This window comes from Capra hircus, chromosome 5 (assembly GCF_001704415.2).
Source record: "Capra hircus breed San Clemente chromosome 5, ASM170441v1, whole genome shotgun sequence".
NCBI classification, from domain to species: domain Eukaryota; kingdom Metazoa; phylum Chordata; class Mammalia; order Artiodactyla; family Bovidae; genus Capra; species Capra hircus.
The window spans coordinates 80,749,947-80,773,122 of NC_030812.1; the positions used below are offsets into that span (position 1 = coordinate 80,749,947).

Sequence of the window (23,176 nt, forward strand, 5' to 3'; positions counted from 1 at the left end):
TGGACACTTTTCATCCTTTTCCAAATCTGATCTCCAGGTGGCACTTGATTGACCCCCACTTTCCTTCTTTCACTTTCCTCTCCACTCTTTCTTTTCTTCTGTCTTGATTTGTTAATCCTTGAGCAGATGAATATTCTACTTCCATTACCCCCCATTCCACCCCATGCTATCATCCTAACCCAGAATATGAAATGTTAGAGCTTCAGGGTTTTCTCCTTTACCCTCTTCTCTTCTCCCAGGCCCTCAGTGTGGTAGATTATAAACATGGGCTCCCTAGCTCCCTCCAACATGGATTCGGGGCATGACCATAAGACCTACTTAGACTAATGATATATAACAAATGTGGTTCAAAGCAAAGGCTTGAAAAGTAGTTGCACACTGGGGCGTTCCCTCTCTTGCTGCCCTAGGAACTCTGAGGCCACTACATGAAGAAGCGTAGGTTAGCCTAATGGAGGTAGGGAGATCATTTGGAGAAGACACAACCCAGTCTGTCAATCACCAGACATGTGAATTACACCATCTTAAACTATCCAGCCCCATCCCAGTCACCAGCAAATGGCAGAGGATCAAGCAAAGTCAGCCCAGACTAGAACAATCTAGCCAATCTACAGAAGTATGAGAATTAACAAATGTGATTTATTATGGAGCAAAAGCAAACTGATACATCAACTATAGCTTTGTCCCCACCAATCTACATAATTCAGCTCTATCATTTCTCCTAAAATTGATAGCGTTCACTGCCCACCAACTTATAATCCTACATTAATCCTAAAATGTAGATTTATTTTCCAACTTTCTATGAGAAATCTCATTTTAATGTCCCACAAACACATCACAAATTGAATACATCTTAAATGAAGCTCATTATTCGCCCCTAGTACTTGAGTCTCTGCTTCAATTCCCTTAACTCTTTTATGGGTACCTTCATTCAACCCACTGCCCAAACCAGAAAATCTTTCCCAAATCCAAAGATTTAAAAATCTTGCTAACCAGTGAATTTCTCTAAAATCCCCCTCTCCTTATCACTTCACCGCCACTGCCTTGTTTACACATCTTCATTTCTCACCTATTTTAACGGCCTATTAATTGTTGTCTTCATTCTCTTTCTTTTAGTCTTGCTTCTATTCTGCCACCAGAATTGGCTTTTTAACATGGCAATTTAATTATGTCACTGTAGGTCTAAAGCTCAGACCCCAAATTGTTAAATCATCAGCTTCACTATAGCACCCCCTCATACACTCATGTCTTCCACCTGTATCTCATGGCTCCAGAACTTTCCCAGTATGCCGTGGCTGTTTCAAGACTTGGTTTTGACTTGTGTTTTTGCTCATGGATCTTTTGCCCAGAACATTTCATTTTCCTGATGAATGACTCTTGCTCTCACTCAGGATTTGCCCAAATATGTCCTCTTTGAGGGCTTCTTGGAACCACCAAGAAGTCAGGTCACTCTTGGTGCTCTTAGAGAAGTCTGAGCATCTAATAAGTCCTCATACAACATTGGGAGTTTTGCTTGTTATTGTTGCTTTTTAAGAGAGAGAAATGAAAACAAAATGAAGTTTAGTGTTGTTGTGTTTTTTTTTCAAATTCAATCTATGTGGACAGCTTGCTAATGACTTTTTTATTAGATGTGGGGAGGACTGGCACAGATAAACCTATATAAGGGTGGGTGGGTAGAATGAGTTTATTTCCATTGAATAAAGAACAAAAAGAATGAAAAGCAATAAACAGAGTTAGGGAAGAAAGAGAAGGAAGCTTATGATGAGAAAAAGATCAAGACAAAGTTCTTTAGCATTGGCTTGGTTTTTATTTCCTCGAAGTTAACTCTTTCTGTGGGAAAATGTCTCCTTGTTCTACTCATTAAGGGACATGGTGGGGGACAGTTCTGGTGACAGGATCTGAACCTGCCTGCTGGTATGTGGTTGGTCAGGGAAGCTGAAGAGACACGTTACTTTATTAAGGCCCTGCATCCCTGCTCTGAGCAGAATGCAGAGAGAAGCAACGGCTGAAGGAGGAGCCCTCCTGGAGATGTTGGCATCAGGCCAGTGCATCTCAAACAAAGCCTAGTGCCATCTTGATTACGGTGCCTGTGCCTGTTTCCTGACATCTCACCACATCGGAGAGCAGAGACAATCCCAGATGGGAAAGAGGCCAGCAGTGTGAAGGAAGCAACATGTTCATAGAGATTAAAGTCAACATGATGGTGAAGCTAAAACTGCCATGGCTACCTCCTTCAGAGTTCATATGGTGGCCAGAATTTCCAGGGACCACAGAAAGGATGTACTATGGACTATGTCCTTTCTCTCATTTGTCACCTGAATGTAAAAAGCTGATCTGATAGCTTTAACACTTTCTCAATTCAAGACAGTGGGCTGGAGGGATGGATTCTCAGTAAAGCTAGAGCTGCTGGCTCTACTTGCACTATCCACATAGCACAAGTATGTCACTGACCCGCTGAGAGCAGGTCCACTTGGGCAGGAAGGGAGAATGCTTCCCCTTAATGTCAGTTGTTTAGGGGATGTTCTTTCAAACTAGGTTATCTGATGAAAACGCATGGAATGATCAAAATGATGAGGTAACATATCCAAATAAACAGTTAAATTTCACCTACATACCTTTTCTTCATTTGCTGCCATCAAAGACTCCACAGCCTTTTTCATTTTTTGTACTTCAATATCTGAAATATCACAACATCAAATCAGAAATGTGTTTTTTAAAACATGTGTGAAAATAACAAGAAACTACTGACTCTTCATGTTGAAATGTTTTAAGGTAAAAATGTTAATAATTTATTCTGCCTTTTTTTTTAAGGCACATTTACCATTTATATTCTCTTTTAGGGAAAATCTGAAAAACGAACACTTTCTATTATAGCTCACCTTAATAGTCATCATTCTAGAAAAAAAAAAAAACAATTGCCCTCTCTCAAAGCAAGAGCAAAATCCTGATAAGAACGCTGAAGATGAAATTTCAGTGCCATAACAATAAAAACATGGAGTTTTAAAAGAAGAAACTTATAATAAAGCAGGTGAAAGTGATGAATGGCATATATAAGACAAAAGCTGAGAAAATGTTCAGTTATAACCAAGACAGAGACACAAATGGTAACAGCCTGATGGAATGTGATATTTACATGAGTGTCATGCTAAGAAGCTAGCTGTAGATTCCATACAAAAGGATAATAAGTACGTTGCTTCATCTATAAACTTCATTTCCAGTACTATCTTAAAATATAAGAGCCAAAGTAAGTGATTCTCCTTAAAACCTGATATTCAAATAGAAAAGCATGCTACTTTAATCATAAAAACAAATATTTTAAATATGAAAAGTCAATGCAAAATGAGATCACAAATTTAAAAAATTACAACAGAGAAAAAGTTCAGCTAAAATTGTCTGCTTCCAAGAGAAAAAAATACTGAAGGTGAATTTTAACACAATCATGCATCATCCAGCAGAGATGTAACATTTTCAATTACAGTATACTCTGTAGGAACTGCTTTTATTATCATTTTTTAAATGGCAAATTTCCTGAAGGATTTAACATCTGGAGGAAAGCCCACTAAGGGTTTATCTTTATCCTGCATTATATAATCTAGGCTCTGTTAGTCAGCCTGGGTACAATTTCTTTTGTAACACAAGAGGGTATATTTACAGAATCCCCTAATGTAGATCTCAGTGAAAAAGTGGGCTACAAAACACTGGAAAGCAAAAGCCAGTTCAAAATGATTGTTAACTGTGGTAAATTTTAAAACCAGTAGGTTTTGACTTTCCTGGTGGCCCAGTGGTGAAGAACCCACCTGTCAAGGCAGGGGACACGGGTTTGACCCCTGGTCTGGCAAGACATGCTGAGGGACAACTAACTCTGTGCATAACTACTGAGCCCATGCCTTCAAGCCCACACATTGCAACAGAGAAAGCCTGCATGTAGTAACAAACACCCAGTGCAACCAAATATAAATAAGTAAATTTATTTTTTTAAAAGCAGATTTTCATTGGAGTATAAACGTTGTTTTCTCCTCTGACCCTGTATCTCAGGCCACAGAGAAAATGCTTCCTCACCTCCACAAGTCTAGGGCCACTGCTGAATCCTGCAGAGCAAAGGGGCTGATTCAGGTACAATCTGCAAAAGGGCTGACTCAGGTACAATCTGCAAAATGGTCTTTTACTCCTGCTTCTATCATGTTAGTTATCCTCTATTTTGTAAATTCTGAAGAAATGAGGAGCTTATTGATGAAGCAATTTTACATCTTTGGTGAGAGAAATGTTTTAAAAACACATGCAAAGAACAGTCCAAGTAGTACTTTGGGTGAATGTGAAGGCTGATGGAAATACACCAAAAACCTTACTTTTGTCTTTGAGCTTCTTTTTAAAATTTTCATCTGTGCAGGAAAACCCATTGAATTGGAAGTTAGCATATATTACAATGATAATATTTTAAAAGCACTATAATTTGGTCTCTTTTTACCTAAAATAAAGAGACTTTAATTTCATAAAGACTGAATAGGAAACATTGTTTTATGACTAAGACCAGCACTATAATACCATAATGCTTTCTGTGAGGTTAGAACCTCATGTAATTAATCAGAAGACGTAAATCTGAGTTACTACCTCTGTTACTTCATCTTTCTGAGACGTGATTTTCTCATATTAAAATTGGGCCTTCAATGTACAAGTGCTTCTTAAACACTGTGATGAAAAACCAGCTAATGTTGCATCAGTTGCTTTCTATATTTCCATTACAGTCTGATCTATGACCCTCCTGAAAATGATGAGGACACTGCTTATGTCATCTCCATCTCACCATTCAAGTTCAACAGCACTGAAATGATCCACCATCTCCTGTTCAACAAGATGAGTCCACTGATCACAGTTAGATGTTATGTCAGCGTCAGATTCCTTGAAGTTTCTAAACACTAGCTCTTAATGCCTGTACTTGTCTGGCAGGGTACTGCTAACAAGTGGTTCACAGACCAGTTCAGTTCACTCCAGTCACTAAGTCATGTCTGACTCTTTGCGATCCCATGGACTGCAGCTCGTCAGGCTTCCCTGTCCATCACCAACTCCCTGAGCTTGCTCAAACTACTAAGTCGCTTCAGTCGTGTCCAACTCTGTGTGACCCCTTAGACGGCAGCCCACCAGGCTCCCCCGTCCCTGGGATTCTCCAGACAAGAACACTGGAATGGGTTGCCATTTCCTTTTCCATTGCTCAAACTAATGCCCATCAAGTCGGTGATGCCATCCAACCATCTCAACCTCTGTCTTATCCTAATCACAGACCAGTGCTAGTCCTCAGATCTGATTTTGGGTAGCATTACTCTAACGTAGCCTCTATAGCTCACAAGTCCTATGAATCCATTTTTCTCTTAAGACTCTTGAAAGCATAACCTGCCTGTGAATGTCCCCAAAGAAAGTACATTCTATATATGTGAAAACAGAGACGAAAGATCCATTTCCCTCAATGTTAGACGAACTGAATTTTCAGATGGATAGGGAGTTGTGATACCTGCAGATAAATAAAGTCAGGGCAATCTAGAGCCAAGAAGACTATGGAGGTAATCTCATTTAAGCCCCTCACTGTCCAATTGCAATTTGGACAAGAACTCTCTCATGATGAGAATTTACCATGTAATAATTAACCATGTAGGCTTCCCTGGTGGCTCAGACAGTAAAGAATCTGCCTGCAGTGCAGGAGACCTGGGTTCAATCCCTGGGTCAGGGTGATCCCCTTGAGAAGAGAATGGCTACTCACTCCAGTATTCTTGCCAGGAAAATCTCATAGACAAAGGAGACTGGTAGGCTACAGTCCATGGGGTTGCAAAGGAGTTGCCACGACTGAGCAGCTAACACTAAGACCAATGATTAGGCTTAATCTAAAATAAACATCCAAGAAAAATAAAATAAAATAAAATAAACATCCACAAATGTACAGAGGTGCTCTCCTCTAGCTGCTCAAGAGGAAGTTAACTGGTGCCCAAGCATAGTGAAGAGTCTCAGAGTCGTCCCTGGGATCCCGGGCTCAGATGGCTTCTGCTGCTCCTCTCTCTTTTGATGCTAAAGTTATACATCATCTAACATCAACTTCTTTTATAGATTGTGACGGTTTTAACAAAAGAAGAAAACAAATGTTTAATACATATTCTTACCTCGATCAAGAATTTCAATCCCTTCTCCTTTCATCTGGCAAACCAATTTTTCTTGTAGTCTTCTCACTTCAGATTCCTTCTCTTCCAGTTGTTCTTTCAGAGATGTCAGCTCCTCCTACAAATGATAAATCCATCCAGAAACAGTAGATTATGACTAAAAGGGAATACTCAGAGAGTCTGTTAACTCTTGAGTCAATAATTAGTTTTCATGAATGAAACAAAAAACTACAAGAATTTAGACGCAAACTTCAAAAATCAGTGGCAATGATAAGCAGGAAGCAAGACAATTAATAAAAGTCCAATTTATAATAACTGTGGTATAATTATTTCCAGTTTCTTTGTGACCAAATTAAAAATGAATCTTTTAAATTGTAATTAGGACTAGGGCAGCCCTAAGGTTTAAATCTTATGTTAAGTAAAACATCTGACCAAGTTAATCAAAGAAGATAATCAAATTAGATGCTTAGTGTCATAAAAGCAAAACAAAATACAAATTTGAAAAAATATATTAGACTTGCTTGACATTTATTCAGCATTTCAAGATGGTACTCATGTTCCCTAGACAAGATAGAACTTAATTAGTGGATACGGCAGCAGGCAATAAACAACTTTAAGTCATGGGACTAAATAATTCCTTCTCATCACTAAGGTAAAAGAATAGAATCTCCTACAACAATGGGAAAAAAAGAGATTCTTTAATCTTTAAAAAAAAAAACTACACAATTATTTAAGACCTCAAATCCAATGTTCTATTTACTGAAGTTTGTTTCAGCTTCATTTTGGTAAAGAATTATAAACTTGAGCAAACTTAAGTTTTGCTGGTTATAGTTAACACAGGAAATAAAGCTATGCAATGTTAATAAGTGTGCCTTTATTTTCAATATAACATTTTATTTTCAGTTGGTAAAGAAACCTATTACGTTTAGCATTAAGAGAAGATGTAGCTCTCCAAAGTAGCTAAGAAGTTGGCCTATTATAGTTTTACTTATGGTGGGAATCAACACCAAATATAAGGAATTTTCAGTAGCACTGTCAGGAAGTACTGCCACGAGCTTACTATGCTTCTTTATAGTTCTACTGTGCTTACAAAGCAGTATCATCTACTCACTACCACGGCAGCCTTAACTGCTGTACGCATTTACCTTTGAGAAAGTCTTGAAAGAATAAGACCGTTTATTACTGATACCAAAGAGAAGTCTTTCCCAGGTGAATGTTTGCAATTATTTGACCATGCTTGGATCTCATTTTAAGACAATGAGATTTAATTTATAAACAAATACTTTTATTTTACAAGTTTATTACTTTTCACTATTTCATATGCTTCTGAAAACAATACTAGGGATTGCAATGTCCCTTTAATTAGCTTTACACATATTAAAAAAAAAAAAACAGGGGACACACACAAAAAAATGAATGCACACACCACCAAAAACACCATCACAGCAAAACAACACAAGCCAGAAAGCAACAGGCCATGGACCCATTACCCAAGGTCTACTACACCTTCAGTGATTCCCACTTTTGTTCCATCCGCTGCTTTTCATACTGCATCTGACCCACCTTGATTTTCATGCTAGAAAGTTTGGCCATTAAAGACTGGTAGAGAGACAGGAGTGAAAGAAAACTACAGATAGAAAAAGACAAGCTAAGTAACCAAGAACACAGCACCAGTTTATAAAGGAGGTTAGATAACTGAGAGAAACGACAGGTTATGTTCTATCAAATTAGTTAAACCCTGATTCTTGTTCAAAATTGTTGCTCTTCAGTCACTAAGTTGTGTCCAACTCTTTTGGGACCCCATGGACCTGCAGCCTGCCAGGGTCCTCTGTCCACGGAATTTTCTAGGCAAGAATACTGGAGTGGGGTGCCACTCCCTTCTCTGCTGCTGCTACTGCTGCTAAGTCGTTTCAGTCATGTCAGACTCTGTGCGACCCCATAGACGGCAGCCCACCAGGCTCCGCCGTCCCTGGGATTCTCCAGGCAAGAACACTGGAGTGGGTTGCCATTTCCTTCTCCAATGCATGAAAGTGAAAAGTGAAAGTGAAGTTGCACAGTAAGTGTCCGACTCTTCGTGACCCCATGGACTACAGCCTACCAGGCTCCTCTGTCCATGGGATTTTCCAGGCAAGAGTACTGGAGTGGGGTGCCATTGCCTTCTCCATTCCCTCCTGTTCTTATTCAGAATGTGAAAGTCGCTCAGTTGTGTCCAACTCTTTGCAACTCCATGGACTATACAGTCCATGCAATTCTCTAGGCCAGAACACTGAAGTGGGTAGCCTTTCCCTTCTCCAGGGGATCTTCCCAACCCAGGGATCGAACCCAAGTCTCCCGCACTGCAGGTGGATTCAACAGCTAAGCCACAGGGGAAGCCCAAGAATACTGGAGTGGGTAGCTTTATCCCTTCTCCAGCAGATCTTCCCAACCCAGGAATTGAACCAGGGTCTCCTGCATTGCAGACAGATTCTTTACCAACTGAACCACAAGGGAAGCCCTTATTCAGAACAATAGTGTTTAAATTCTAGATGGTCTCCAGCTTGGGGAAAAACTTTGTTCACTTGTAAAATGCCTTAAAATGTCTTCTTTATCACATTCTAAGTAGAAAACGTATTTTATCTATATTATTGATCATGGATAAGTAGTGGAGCCACTTATATAAAATTTTTCACCATTGTGAAAACTTACCTTGGTAGATTTCAACTTTTTCTCATACTGAAGTCTTTCATTTTCCATTTCACTGACTCTTAACCTCAAATCATTGATCTCCTGCATTAGCCCCTGTCCAAAAAGAAACAAGGAAATACATCAGGAAAGCAGTAAACACCTATTTTACCTACCAAAATTGCAGTTTGGAAATCCTCAGTCAGTGGCTCTTGGGTTATAGCTGGATGAATGAGATTAGACAAATGGGAATGAATGTGTCTCCTTGAGAATCTTTCCAGTGAATCTTTCCATGGATCCACTGAAAGATCCATTGAATCTTTTCATTGAAAACGTTGCCTCTGCCCTAAAATGATGGGACTGATTATGGAAATGAAAAGTGACAATAATTTTTAAGAAAGGTAACTGATCACTTGTTATCATTAAGCAAATATTTCTAGATTAAAAATCACTATATCAATTCCATCTTTTTAAAATAATCCAGAGAAATTTTCTTTAGGAAAGTCATTTACTTTAGGGCCTTTTCAGCAATATATGGATATTTATAAAAATATTTTTCTAATTTCTTAATTTGTCTACAAAAGATACATATTGTTCCTCAACCCAATCTGAGAGAAATGAATTAACTTCAAACACTTTAAACCAAGGATTCTAAATTTGAGGGTAGATGAGAGCCCTGTCATTTACAAATATATTCAGCATCATAATATAATTTTATGTTTGGAAAAATGCAAAAGAAAGCAACCCTAATGTTTTCATAATACAAATACATACACCTTTTTTACTTTTATTTTAGAAAATCTAATTTGTTTGTAAACATTGTCTAAATATTCTGAGCAATAGTGACATATTTTTGTCCACAGGCCAGAGAGTAGGAAAAAGAAATTAGAATGCAGAACAACACTAAGTCATCCAGAAGAAGAGCTCAAATAGTCTGTGAAGACGCCTCTTCTCTAACAACAAGGTATGAAGCTTCCACCAATGGTTAACATGTTTTTGTTCTTCTCAAGATATTTATTCCTGAGCCACAGATTCACAGGTAACAGAAAAGAATTACACAAGAATGCTATAAAAAACAAACAGAACAATGCTATTAAAGTGTAATGATTCAACTTCACAGAGGCCAGGTAAAGGATGCTCTAGTGAAATATACTTCTCAGAAAACCTACAGGTTTTTAAATTGTAGTTTCTTGTAAAATGGGGCAAATTATTACCTAGTATTATATAATACCTTTAAATATTATAACTGTTAATACAGTGTTTCAATAAGAAGCTATTTTCTGTTTATGAATGACATAAATAACTGTTTGACATCATTTAATAACATTTTAATTGTGATTAAGTTGTGATTTAGTTTGTCTGTAAGTTCAAAATTCAAGTAAAAGGAAAAAGTCAGTTTCTCCTGTTCATTTATCTACCATTTATTAACCACTCTTGCATAATACGAGTTCTTGGTAATCGTCTTTAATCAATCTGGTCTTCCACAGATATATTTTCCCACTTATTGTTAAAAGTAAATTCTATTTGGATTGGAATTCTATTCGGATTGTTTCAGTTCTGTTGTTGAATTGTTGATTGTTGGAATTCCTCAGCTTTGACTTCTATTTGGATTGTTATATTTTACCACTTCCTTTAGAAATAATGGCAATTTGTAAAGAAGAAACAAACAAAGAAAACAGAATTATAAATTGAGGTCATTTTTCTATTAAAAAAGAACTACCCAATTATCCCTTCAGGCAATATTGTAAGTATGAACATAAATTTTTAATCTGAAAGAAGCCCTATCTTTCCATGATAACTCAAGCTAGAAAATCTGGACATAGCTCCAAATATGAAACTTTAAAAAATGTAATACAAATTATTTCCAAGTAATTTCTTATCAGAAGTTCAGTACTTTTAAAAGTGAAAATCCTTGTTCTATTTCCCTCTTCCTTCGCAGAAAACTAGGGCTCCACAGAAACACATTTCTGATATCTGTATTCTTACCAGAAGGGGGCACTGTTGAATGATGCTAACCACCTATCAGCAATTCCTGGGATAGGCAAGCCCTCTCTTCCAAGGTTTCAAGACTTCTCTACCCCTAATCTTTTGGAAGTGCCTATACTTCTACTTCTTCCCCACACTCCACTGTTTTCTTAGAAATTAATCTCCAGATAACCTAAAATCTTAAGACAAAGTTAAAGAATTTTAGATTCATGAAACAGCCAGGGAAACATTTCAATTAAGGAAAAGGCAGGAAAATGAGCATATTCAATTTTAATTTTTTTAGTTTTAATCTTAAAGACTACTTCAATTATTTTCATATATAAAAGCAGTTTATAATATGCCATAATCATCTCTGAAACACATGCTACATCTTACCAATAGTGCTGAATGTTTATTAGAAACACACAAAAAAAGGTTTTACAAAAAATGCAGACAAACTCAAGAGATAGAATTATTGCTCTGGGATCTTATAAAAAAATCATAAAACAGCTAGCTACTTCAACTTAGTCCTAATGGTTGGTTAACATCTTGTATCCAAATTAACCACAGTTGTATGGGTTAAGACTTTCCTTAAACTGTGTATGTATAGTAAGCCCACCACTTATACTCCAAAACTGCTACCTTCTTTCCTGACACCAGAGTTAGCTCTATTGCCACCTTATCTACCTGTTGACTGAATTCTAGCACCATTTTATACAGCAGCTGTGGAGTCAGGGAAGGACAAAAAGGGAAAAGAATAAATATCCAAACAGATTTTTAAGGAAGGCACAAAAGCAAGAATTTTAAAGAAACTAAGTAGTTTGCTAAGTTTTAAAAGCTCCAGTTTCAGTTAAATGAAAAACATACTAACATAGGTGACTGATAAAGAGCTTTAAGATTAAAATGTGAGCTAAGTTGGGATTTCCTTTTGCTACTGAGGAAACAATACATATACCAAGACTTTCCAGTACAGTTATATATTTGACAGAAAATTTAACTTTAAAAATAGCAATGAAGTATTTGTTGTTGTTGTTCAGCCACCAAGTCATGTCTGACTCTTTGCAACTTAAGAGTATAAACCTTATTAAATTCAGATCTATGAAGGACTTTCATACACTGGAAAACATGTAATATTGCTCATATCAAGATGGCATGCAGTCAGCATAAAATAAATATTTGAAATGAAAACAGACGGGAAGAGTAAGTAAATGATTTCTCTTCTCTCCTTCTTGGTGCCCATTTTGTAGCTAAGTATGATACTTCTCCATACCCAACCAAGCAAACAAAATAAAGAAAAATGAAGAGATGGCCCTAGGAGAGAAAAAAATTTCTACAGCTCTTTGTATTTCTTTTCTAATGAGTAGATTTCATATGGATATGCTCTGCACTGCACCTCCTGACAAAATGCAGTTAACAAACTAGAAGACCTCGAGTAACAATAAACTAAGTTGAACAAACAAAAAAGCATGTTTAGCCACGAAAAGGGGTACTTCAAGTTGTAAAATCTACCCTGAATTTCACAAAAGTATAATGAGCTGTATTTATTAACTGGAATGACTTACATGCGGAATAGACCAAAAGTAAAAGTACAAATTAAATGACCTCTAAAATCTGTGAAATAATGAAAGCATGTTTGCTATACCTATTTAAAAATCTACTTATTATATAGTACATAATCAATGTGCCTAAATAAGAACTATTAGTAAAGTCATGCACTTGAATCCATTATTTCCACAAAGAAGAAAATCAGTATGGATGAACTGATGAATGGACAGACAGATGGATACATGAATGGCAGACAGATAGATGTCTAAATGTCCTAAAGTCAAAAGTATTTTTAAAGGCGAGTGAAAGGATTAATATTTTATATCAAAAGTCTCAAAATAGAAGTTACTATTATCATTTAGTGATTAAAAAGTTAATGTAAGCTTATTCTTAAAAAGAAGTATGGATAATGAGGGCATATAGTAATTAACTGCCTCTCCTTCACAACTCCAAGGAATTTCAACTTGTTCTAGAAATATATGTGTGTGAGATATATAAGTATGCATATATATAAATTAAAATGAAAGTGTTAGTTGCTCAGTTATGTCTGACTCTGTGACCCCATGGACTATAGTCCGCCAGGCTCCTCTTGTCTATGGAATTCTCCAGGCAAGAATACTGGAGTGGGTGGCCATTCGCTTCAGGGGATCTTGTCGACTGAGCGATGGTCTCTTGCTTTGCAGGATATCTCCCTATGAATTGTAATCCTCCAGGTTTCTCTGTCCATGGGATGTTCCAGGCAAGAATACTACAGTGAGTAGCCATTCCCTTCTCCAGGGATTTTCCCAAGCTGAAAATCGAATTGAATTGAAAAAAATTGAATCTGGGTCTCCTGCATTGCAGGCAGATTTTTAAGCTGTCTGAGTCACCAGGGAAGCCCTGTATCTATATATATATACGTATGTGTACATATATATGTGGTTAAAAATCTGCCTTCAGTCGTGTCCAACCCTTTGCGACCCCATGGACTGTAGCCCACCAGGCTCTCTGTCCATGGAATTCTCCAGGCAAGAATACTGGAGTGGGTTGCCATTTCCTTCTCCAGGGGTGTGTGTGTATATGCTTATGCATATAAAGCGAGAGAAAGGGCACCACTTACCTCTGTGTCTCTGAATCTATCTTCATAATCCAATCTGTCCTTCTCTACAGCTGTCAGTTTTAACTTTAAGTTAGATATTTCAGCCATCAGGTCCAACTTCTGAGTTTCTAAGGATGTCCTACTCAGAAGCTCCTATTAGAATTGAAGAGATACATGCAAAAGTTGCTTTATTATAAACAGTCACATATGGATGTGTCTTTCTTATGACTGTAAAACAGTACTATTAAGTAGAGGATGTGAAGATTAATTCTAAACAGATACATCTGGAAAAATTATTTGCTTTAGTTAACCTTCATTGAGCCAAACTAGTGTTCAATAAGCAGCACATGTCTCCTTTTTCAGGAAACATATGTTCTATTGACAAACACTTATATAAACTTACATATTCTTAAGCCTGTGATAACACTGATGATGACATTATGTTTGCTATGTGAAAGGTACTGTTCTTACATGTACTAAGTGGTTCAATCCTCAAAACAACCTTATGAGATAGAAACTCATTAGGATAACCCATGAATTATCCTTCTTCAAAGGTTGAGCCTCTTGATGAAAGCCAAAGAGGAAAGTGAAAAAGTTGGCTTAAAACTCAACATTCAAAAACTAAGATCACGGCATCCGGTCCTATCACTTCACGGCAAATAGATGGGGAAACAACGGAAACAGTGGGAGACTTTATTTCGGGGGGCTCCAAAATCACTGCAGATGGTGACTGCACCCATGAAATCAAAGATACTTGCTCCTTGGAAGAAAAGCTATGACCAACCTAGACAGCATATTAAAAAGCAGGAACATTAGTTTGCCAACAAAGGTCTGTCTAGTAAAAGCTATGGTTTTTCCAGTTGTCATGTATGGATGTGAGAGTTGGACTGTAAAGAAAGCTGAGCGCTGAAGAATTGATGCTTTTGAACTGTGGTATTGAAAAAGACCCGAGAGTCCCTTGGACTGCAAGCAGATTCAACCAGTCAATCCTAAAGGAAATCAGTCCTGAATATTCATTGGAAGGACTGATGTTGAAGCTGAAACTCCAATACTTTGGCCACCTGAAGCAAGGAACTGACTCATTTGAAAAGACCCTGATGCTGGGGAAGATTGAGGGCAGGAAGAGAAGGGGACAACAGAGGATGAGATGGTTGGATGGCATCACCGACTCAATGGACATGAGTTTGAGCAAACTCCGGGAGATAGTGAAGGACAGGGAAGCCTGGCATGCTGCAGTCCATGGGTCACAGAGAGTCGGACACAACCAAAGGAACAGAGAGGTTAAGAACTTGCAGAAAGTCATTACATCAAAGATTCATGGACTCAACTTAAACAGTCCTACTCCAGTGTGTAGTCTACCCACTGTATTACAGGTTCTCTGGTAACCAAGCATCATACATGTGTGTGTGCCCACATACATTATACATTTTTTCCACTAAGAGTCATATAAGGTACTTGTGTGTTAGTTACTCAGTTGTGTCGGACTCTTTGGAACCCTATGGACTGTAGTCCCCCAGGTTCCTCTGTCCATGGGATTTTCCAGGCAAGAATACTGGAGTGAATAGCCTTTCTCTTCTCCATGGGAATCTTCCCAAGCCAGGGATTGAACCTGGGTCTCCTGCAATGCAGGCAGATTCTTTACCATCTGAACTACCAGGGAAGCCCTTTTTCCTAATCCCAAAATATACACTCATGGTTGGAAATGAGGCAACCATATGAAAGCATAAAGAAGAAAACTGAAATCGTAATATTTTATTCCAGACACTAATGGCAATGAACACTTTCTACTGTATATATGTGTTTGGAGACCCACAACCCTAGGCTTTTGCTTCAAATAAGCCAGTCTAAATGAATCAAACAATTCACCACTGTATCAGAGCAAACACAACATATAAACGTAGCATCTCAAGCAGTTCAGCAGGGAAGCCCCACCTCTGAACATACCTGCTGCAGCATTTCTTCTGTGGCATTCAACTTCTCTCTGTGCTCTTCAAGGCAAAACTCCAGATCGCGAATCTTCTCTCCCTGAGCCTCTACCTGGTCTGTCAACACACTCACCTGTATACAGAGCAAAATACTGTCATCGATTAGGAAGAATTTGGGTCCCACTGCCAACTTTATTTGTCTACAGAGAACAAAAACTGGGATGATGTTACCAATCTTTTGGTTGTAAAAAAAAAAAAAAATCTAAGAATTAATAAGAAACCAGCCCTTCACAAGCTTATTCATATCAAGTGTCTCAAGGTCTGAGGATTCCTCTTCAATTTTTAAGAAAGTTAGGGCTGCACTGGGGATGTGCAACACTTTATAGGATAAAAACATTGCAAATCTTTATGAGAAAGAGCATGTATACAAATTATCTTTTTCGGAGGGTCCGGTTAGGATGGGAGACAGTATTAGAGCTTAAGAGAGGAAATGGAGTTAATATTAGAAACAGAAGTCCTCAGGGATTATTTAGTTTAGTTTTGTTTTGTTTTCCCCCAAAGCGGTCCATGGTCCTGATAGCTCAATTGGTAAAGAATCGGCCTGCAATGCAGGAGGCCTGGGTTCGATTCCTGGTTTGGGAAGATACCCTGAAGAAGGGAAAAGCTATCCACTCCAGTATTCTGGCCTGCAGAATTCCATGGACATGCGGTTGCAAAGAGTTGGATATGACTGAGCGACTTCCACTACTGACTGAAAGTGGTCTGTATCATTTATTTACTGAAGTAAATAAACATTTTATTAGTTTTAGGTATTCAATGCAATAATTTGATACTTGTATATACTACAAAGTGATCATAACAAGTCTAGTCACCATCCGCCACCATACAGTTGACTCCCTGCACCCATTTCAGCTATTTGCTAGCACCTTTCTTCTCTGGTAACCATCAACCTGTTCTCTGTATCTATGAGTTTTTTTTTGTTTTTTTTTTCATTTGTTTTGTCTTTTAGATTCTGCATATAAGTGAAAACAAGTGGTATCTGCCTTTCTCTGTCTTGACATTTCATTTAGCGTAATACCCTCAAGGTTCATTCACATTGTCACAAATGGGAAGATTTCCTTTTTTTATGATGGAGTAGTATTCCACTGTAAATATATATAGTATATACTAGATAGATATACTATCTCCTTTTTCTTCTTTTTAGTTTAAACTTTTTGTTTTGTGTTGGGGTATAGCATATTAACAATGCTGTGACAGTTTCACGTGAACAGCAGAGGGACCCGGCCATACATATATTAATACATGTATACATTGTCCTGCAAACTCCCTTCTCATTCAGGGCTGCCACACAACAAGGACTATTCAATTTTGATACCTGACAAAGAATACAGAAAAAAATCCTGGGAATCCAAATTCTATGAGATCTTTCATGATCCCACTGTCCACAAACGTGTTCAAAAGCCAGGATGTAGCTCAAAGGTCCAAGAAGAGCCACTGGGTTGGTCTTTCATCCTCAGTGTTATTACAAATCTCTGAGCTTTCCTTCCAAGGATCACCAGCCTAATAAATATGCTTTCCACCCACCCCCCCAACCACACAGCTTGTGGGAACTTAGTTCCCTGACCAGGGATCAAACCCAGCCACAGCGGTGAAAGCATTGAATCCTAACCACTGGACCATCAGGGGATTCCCTATGCTTCAGTTCTTTTAGCTCAAAATACCAAAGTAAAACTATTTGTCAAGGATTTAAAAGACTGTGAAGGAGAGGAAAACTCTAATTTAACCTACAAATAGGAGCCCACTACCCACTTTATGTTGTTTGGTCCATGGCATCATTTTTCAAATTGAAAAAATTAAATATATATTCAGATTCAGAAATCCTTATTCATATTTATGAAATAGATATATGAATATATAGACACACATATATATACACATATAGTTACAAAGTCAGAATTTCTGCTACATATATATATTTTTAAAAAGATCATTTATCAGAAAATCAGATGACATTGTGCCCATCACCCAGCTGGCCCTTGAAGAGCAGAGGCTAAGGGCTGCTCACTCTAGACTGGGTATGCATACCATTGTTCCGTCACAGTCCTCACCGGTCCCTAACGTGGATAGATGGCCCCGTACTTATTTCTATTAGCAATCTGGCTCCTGTAAGCAACTGAATTCGCCATCCCAATTTACAATGGTCTTTGTAAGTTAAGTCATGAGGGGAAAAAAGCATTTAAAAATCACTTGCCTGAAGAACGAGGGATTCTTTATCATTTTCTAAACGGGCCAGTCTTTCTTGATACACATCTCCGTTCCCAGGGAGGTGTCCATTTGTCTGAAAAAGGAAGTGATACGTGTAAGCCTGACCCTCTTTAACACTGAACTACTGTGGAAAAATAAAAATTGCATATTTTTTAATCCAAGGAACCTGAATCGAATTCAGCACAGCTGTTACTATTAATACAAAATATTAGAATGCAACATAGTTCATATAAAAACAGCAGCAACAACAACAAAGCACTTCTCATCAAGCAGAAAATCATGACCCCAAAGGGACAGTGGCTACTGAGAGTCACTGACAGTGAGTACCCACCTGAGACATGCAAAGCTTTGTGAGCGTGTGCTTGGGCACAAAATCCCTCTTTCTCTTGAATGCCATGATCAGTGGGAATGTACTGAGAGGCCCTTCTAATCCTCCCCTCTCCTCTCACAGTCTCAAATCCAGGGCTGCAAATGCTGTCCTTTAAATGCGAGACTGCAGGCTTCCCGCTACTTCTTCCCGCTACTCCAGTCTCCAAATCACAAAACAAATGTTTCCTTTCTCCCTGAAGCCTTTCTCTGTTTTTCTTTTCAAGACCTTAAGCACTGAGTTCACAATGTCCTCCACTGGCAGCACGAGCCAAGTTCACTGGCGATTTATCATGTTCTATTCTGAATTCATCAACAACTTCTGCGTTTGCTTGTTCACCTACTATCACACCAAGCTTCCAGGCAGTCTGTAAACTCGTGTTATCTTGTAACCTCCTCAGCTTCCAGCCCAGAGCTCTACTTACACTAGTGCTCACTCTGTTTTTCTCCTCCCTTCTGCCCACCCTCACTTTTTCTTTAAAATCAAGATTTGGGTATGTTTACAGATGGTACAAACGCCAAAGGAAATACAGATTGGGGGTGGAAGTGTAGATTTTTTTTCCCTCAGCCATCTTATATGTGCAAATAATTAAGGAGACACATTGAAAAGGCTTACAGAGTGCAGACAACATAAAAACATCATTTTGAAACACAGTAGTATATGTGATGTGTCCCTTGGTATCTCATTTAAATAGTTCATAATCATATAATGTGTAACCCCAATAGAATTTTCTGATTATTCATTCAAATACAACAGAAATACAAACCAGTGGAGTCCAAAATGGTTAAATGGGGCCAACCAGAGTTCAACTGAAAAAGCAAATAAACCACCCCAGACTTAGAATCAGAGAAAACACACACTGTATATCCTTACTGCCCAGGATGTAGCTGATGTGATAGCTATTTTTTTTCCAGAATCAACTGCTTTTATCATTCTACCTTTCCATTTAATGCATTTTCTAGTATAAATTCTGGAAATACCAAAAGCTATGTATTGGGAAGGAAACAAAAACAAACAAAAACAGAGAATTAATAAAAAAGAAAACTGCAGGGTGTTTCTTCTAAAAATATATACATCCCATAAGGGCTCAGGAGAATCTGAAACTAGTTAGTAAGCATGCACTATGTGGGAACAATTTTTAACATCAGCTGCTTGACCACATACCTACACAATGATCACAGCATAATCACACCCAGAATTAAATTACCAGTATTAGAAGGAGTGTGATGGAGTGGCTAGGATGACTTCCATCCCTGAGGGCTACCAGGAAAATGAAATATATCTTAACCTCTTGAGGACTGTTTTTGGGGAAAGAAGTAGGATGTGTAATGGATGCATGTTCTCAATCTGAGAAAGTCCTGAGACTCACCCTACATGGCTTTAAATCTCTCATTTTAATCATGAACATTAGCAGGCAACTGCTTTTAAAATTACACAAGCAATGTTTTATAAACAGACACGGTTTCCTGGGTAGGGGAAAAAAAAAAAGCTTTCTCCTTAGTGAGGACAAAAAAGCAAAAGTCCTCTTTCTTCTGACTGAAGGAGACTATAGCAAGATCAGAACTGTTTCTAGAGCAAGTTCTAGAAGTGTTTTTTGAAGCTACTGCCTATGATATGGAAATAAGCTGTCCCCAAACCAGTTCTACAAAATGATCTGTTTAAAAAATACTAAAAATTGACCACAATGAGCATGCTCATGTTTCTCAACACTGTATTGATATTTACAAGCAGTCGTAACACTCATGAGTAGTTTATTTTTAAACACTAAAATAATTTTAGGAATAAAAGACAAATGAGCCACTGCTGGAATAGTTATATACTTTTGAAGTATTCTGTTGGTATATTCAAGTAGATAAAGGTCTGTTCTGTTCACACATTAGTTTCTGCTAAATTTTTGTTACCTTTGCCTCAAAAAATGCTAGCAAGAGGTACATTCCATTAGGCAAATATCCTACTGTCTCTACTCTTCCTCCATCTCCTGTGCCCTACCTCCCAGATCACTCCATGCCTCCCCAAACCCAGCATGCTCTCTCAAACACTAATGCTATTCCTTCTGCATGGGCTATATCTCCAACTCTTTCCCTCCCTGTTCCGCCTCATTCCTTAGGATTCATTTCAACTGGGGCTTGGTCTGGAATGTCTTCCATGAGTTGCCTGTTCACTCATATGCTAGTTAACCACACCCAGATGCCCCTTTGTTGCAGCAGGCATCACACTGAATGGACTAGGCTAGACTTGACTACATACACAACTCTCTCTACCAACAGACTCTGAAGCCTTTGTACAGTCCTCTTTTAATCTGATGCACAGTGGGTGCTAACCAACTGCTGAATGAAGGAACACTGATAGATGTTCAATAAACATCAGGCAAATAAAAGATGAACGAATGTCTGGTTTTATCCTGGCCTTCTTCCTTCTGAGCAAGACATTTATTCGCATTTCCTCTACTACCTGGTATGCACACACCATGATCACTAGCTCCTTTCCCCTCAAGCCATATCCTCTTCCTACAACATTTTAGAGGTGACTTTTTTTTTTTTTTTCCCTTCCGTCCGTGCTGCATGGCTTGTGGGATCTCTTTCCTGACCAGGGATTGAAGCTGGGCCCTTGGCAGTCAGAGTGCAGAGCCAGAACCATTGGCCCTCCAGAGAATTCCCTCCAGGACCTTTTCAATGGTCAGTAATTGAGGCCCTCTTCCACTAACTCCCTCATGTACTTCCTTCTTCGACACACAGTATTACATATCGCCTCCTACATCTTCCCCGTCTTTCTTCCTGCCAGACTCGGGAGAACTGAGTCTTAACTCCTTCTTACAAGCTCACCATTCTTCTACTTTGGAACCCTGAGTTCCTGTTTTCCCTGTGAACAGACCTTCACTTATCGCCTCCATCCTTATCTCATCAGTTTCTTTCTCTCAATGAACTTTCATTCTCCTTTCCAAGCTCTAACTCTCCATGGCTCTGTGCCCATCTCTGTACCAGCTCCCACTTCTCTCTGCCTGTAGAAATCCACCTTTCACAGCTGCTTCCCATATCCTCTTTCTTATACCATGTCATTCTCTTCTCCTCTACTGAATTCTCCTCCACATCTTACCTTGAACTTCATGATTAGCTTTTGCTGAAAAGCTAATATTCTGCCAGGGAGGGCTTACAAGTGATTTTATGCATCAGTCATTTATTCTTCCCAATAGTCTTTCAGTGCTAATAGAAACTTTATAACATTTATTTTGATTCTCCCAAAATGCTTATGAAATTCTAAGCCTATAATTAAAAACATATTTGGTATAAACTCTTGTTGGGTGAATTTAACATCCAATGCATTGAAGACCAGCCAGCCCAAATTATTTTACTCAAAATCCCAGAGATGCCATCAAAAGAACTCTTTCTAGTACCACTCATGATGCAACCTTTTATTGACCACATTCAATCCAGCTGAGAGTTTAGGTCAAAACTGGAATCAACGTGAGGATTTTAACAATGCAATCTTCAACTAACAGGCGGTGTGGAGGGGCAGGACTGGAATACACCAGAGAGGGCAGGGCGCAAGAGGCAGCTGGATTATAGTAGTGATACTTTAATTAAGGAACTTATGGAGTTTGCCAGATTTTCCTGACATAATGGGTGTGGAGCTGCTACTGCTGCTAAGTCGCTTCAGTCGTGTCCGACTCTGTGCGACCCCATAGACAGCAGCCCACCAGGCTCCCCCATCCCTGGGATTCTCTAGGCAAGAATACTGGAGTGGGTTGCCATTTCATTCTCCAACGCATGAAAGTGAAAAGTCAAAGTGAAATCGCTCAGTCGTGTCCGACTCTTCGCGACCCCATGGACTGCAGCCTACCAGGCTCCTCTGTCCATGGGATTTTCCAGGCAAGAGTACTGGGTGTGGAGGGGTATGTCTAAAAAGCTTTATTCCTCACAGAATTACAGAATCCTAAGGCTAGACAGAAACCACACCCAAGAACGTGAACTGCTGAACTCACAGGGCAGGTGCTGCACGCACCATCTACTCTACCCTTCACCATCTAAACAGAAGCTCTTCTTTTTATATTAATTACCCTGTTATCATCAAATATAAATACACAATCAAGTGAAAAGATGTTACAAATGTTAGCATTTTGCATTATATGAGTCTCTTTTAAAATATATATAAAGACTACAATGATGAGACCCTTTGTACTCATCACCCAGTTTCAGCTTCATGACAGGTGGGAGTCTTCTGTCTGTTATTTTTGTAGAAAGTACCATGCTGTGTTTTCCTCGATTTTCTTAGTTTTATTGGTTTGCATTGGCCTACACCTGGCTCTCTTTTCTCCCCAACCTCCAGTTTTGGTTTGGTGTTCTTTCCTGAGCTCTGTTTTCCTCTAAAAAATCCAAAATCAATATACCAGTAGTGATTTGCTACGATTAAACTTATTTATCTTAAAATATAGAACTCCTTTTGAATATAGCATTCCCATATCAGAATGGTAACAGAATTAAAACAGGGAAAAGAAAATCAGTCCAATTTTATAGACAACAAATATTTTAAAAGAGCTAGACTAACACCATCTCTGTCACACACACACACACACACACACACACACACACACACACTCTCACACTCTTCTCATTCTCGCTCTCCCGCCACCCAGTAAATATACTAGCCTTTCTTTTCTTTTTTCTTGTCTAATCTTTTGGCCACACCATGTGGCATGTGGACTCTTAGTTCCTTGACCAGGGACTGAACCCGCACCACCCCCCCGCCCCCCCTGCATTGGAAGGTGGAGTCTTAACCACTGGACTGCCAGGGAAATCCCATAAATATACTTTTAAAACTGCCATACACTTACGATTTCATGATTCTATTTCTTAAAATTCAATATCAAGAAAGGAAAGCAGGGAGTTCCCTGGTTGCCTAGTGGTCAGGACTCTGGGCTTACACTGGCGTGACTCAGGTTCAGTCCCTAGTCAAGGACCTGAGATCCCTAACCCTAAACCCTGAACCCTAACCCTCCCACAAGCCACAAAGTATGGCCTTCAAAAAGTAAGAAATAAAAAGGAAGGTGTGTTAAACTAAAGCTCATTTAATTAAATGTTATCTTTAGCTGCCAAATGATATATCTAATACAGGGTCTTTCATGTCCTAATCACGGTATTAATATTTCTATCACTGCATGCAAACATCCATTGCTGGCTTTCCACTAGAGGAAAGACTGAAATAAGACTGGAATCTTTCAGCCAGAAATATCACAGTC

At 38.6% G+C, this 23,176-nt stretch overlaps 1 protein-coding gene across 7 annotated transcripts in view; it reads right to left on the reverse strand.

Annotated features, from left to right (window-relative positions):
• The window catches only part of PPFIBP1 (PPFIA binding protein 1), a 70,447-nt gene that overhangs the window by 34,812 nt on the left and 12,459 nt on the right, over positions 1–23,176 (reverse strand). For 2 of the 7 annotated variants that reach the window (XM_018048372.1, XM_018048370.1), the window contains exons 3-10: positions 17,563–17,649; positions 15,331–15,444; positions 13,408–13,539; positions 8,823–8,915; positions 7,644–7,736; positions 6,141–6,255; positions 4,344–4,376; positions 2,613–2,674 (exon numbers count right to left, since the gene is read on the reverse strand). In XM_018048372.1, the coding sequence (XP_017903861.1) occupies positions 2,613–2,674; positions 4,344–4,376; positions 6,141–6,255; positions 7,644–7,736; positions 8,823–8,915; positions 13,408–13,539; positions 15,331–15,444; positions 17,563–17,649 (729 nt within the window). The remainder of the gene's footprint in view (positions 1–2,612; positions 2,675–4,343; positions 4,377–6,140; positions 6,256–7,643; positions 7,737–8,822; positions 8,916–13,407; positions 13,540–15,330; positions 15,445–17,562; positions 17,650–23,176) is intronic. The other 5 variants (XM_018048374.1, XM_018048371.1, XM_018048375.1 and 2 more) reach the window with 3 other exon arrangements.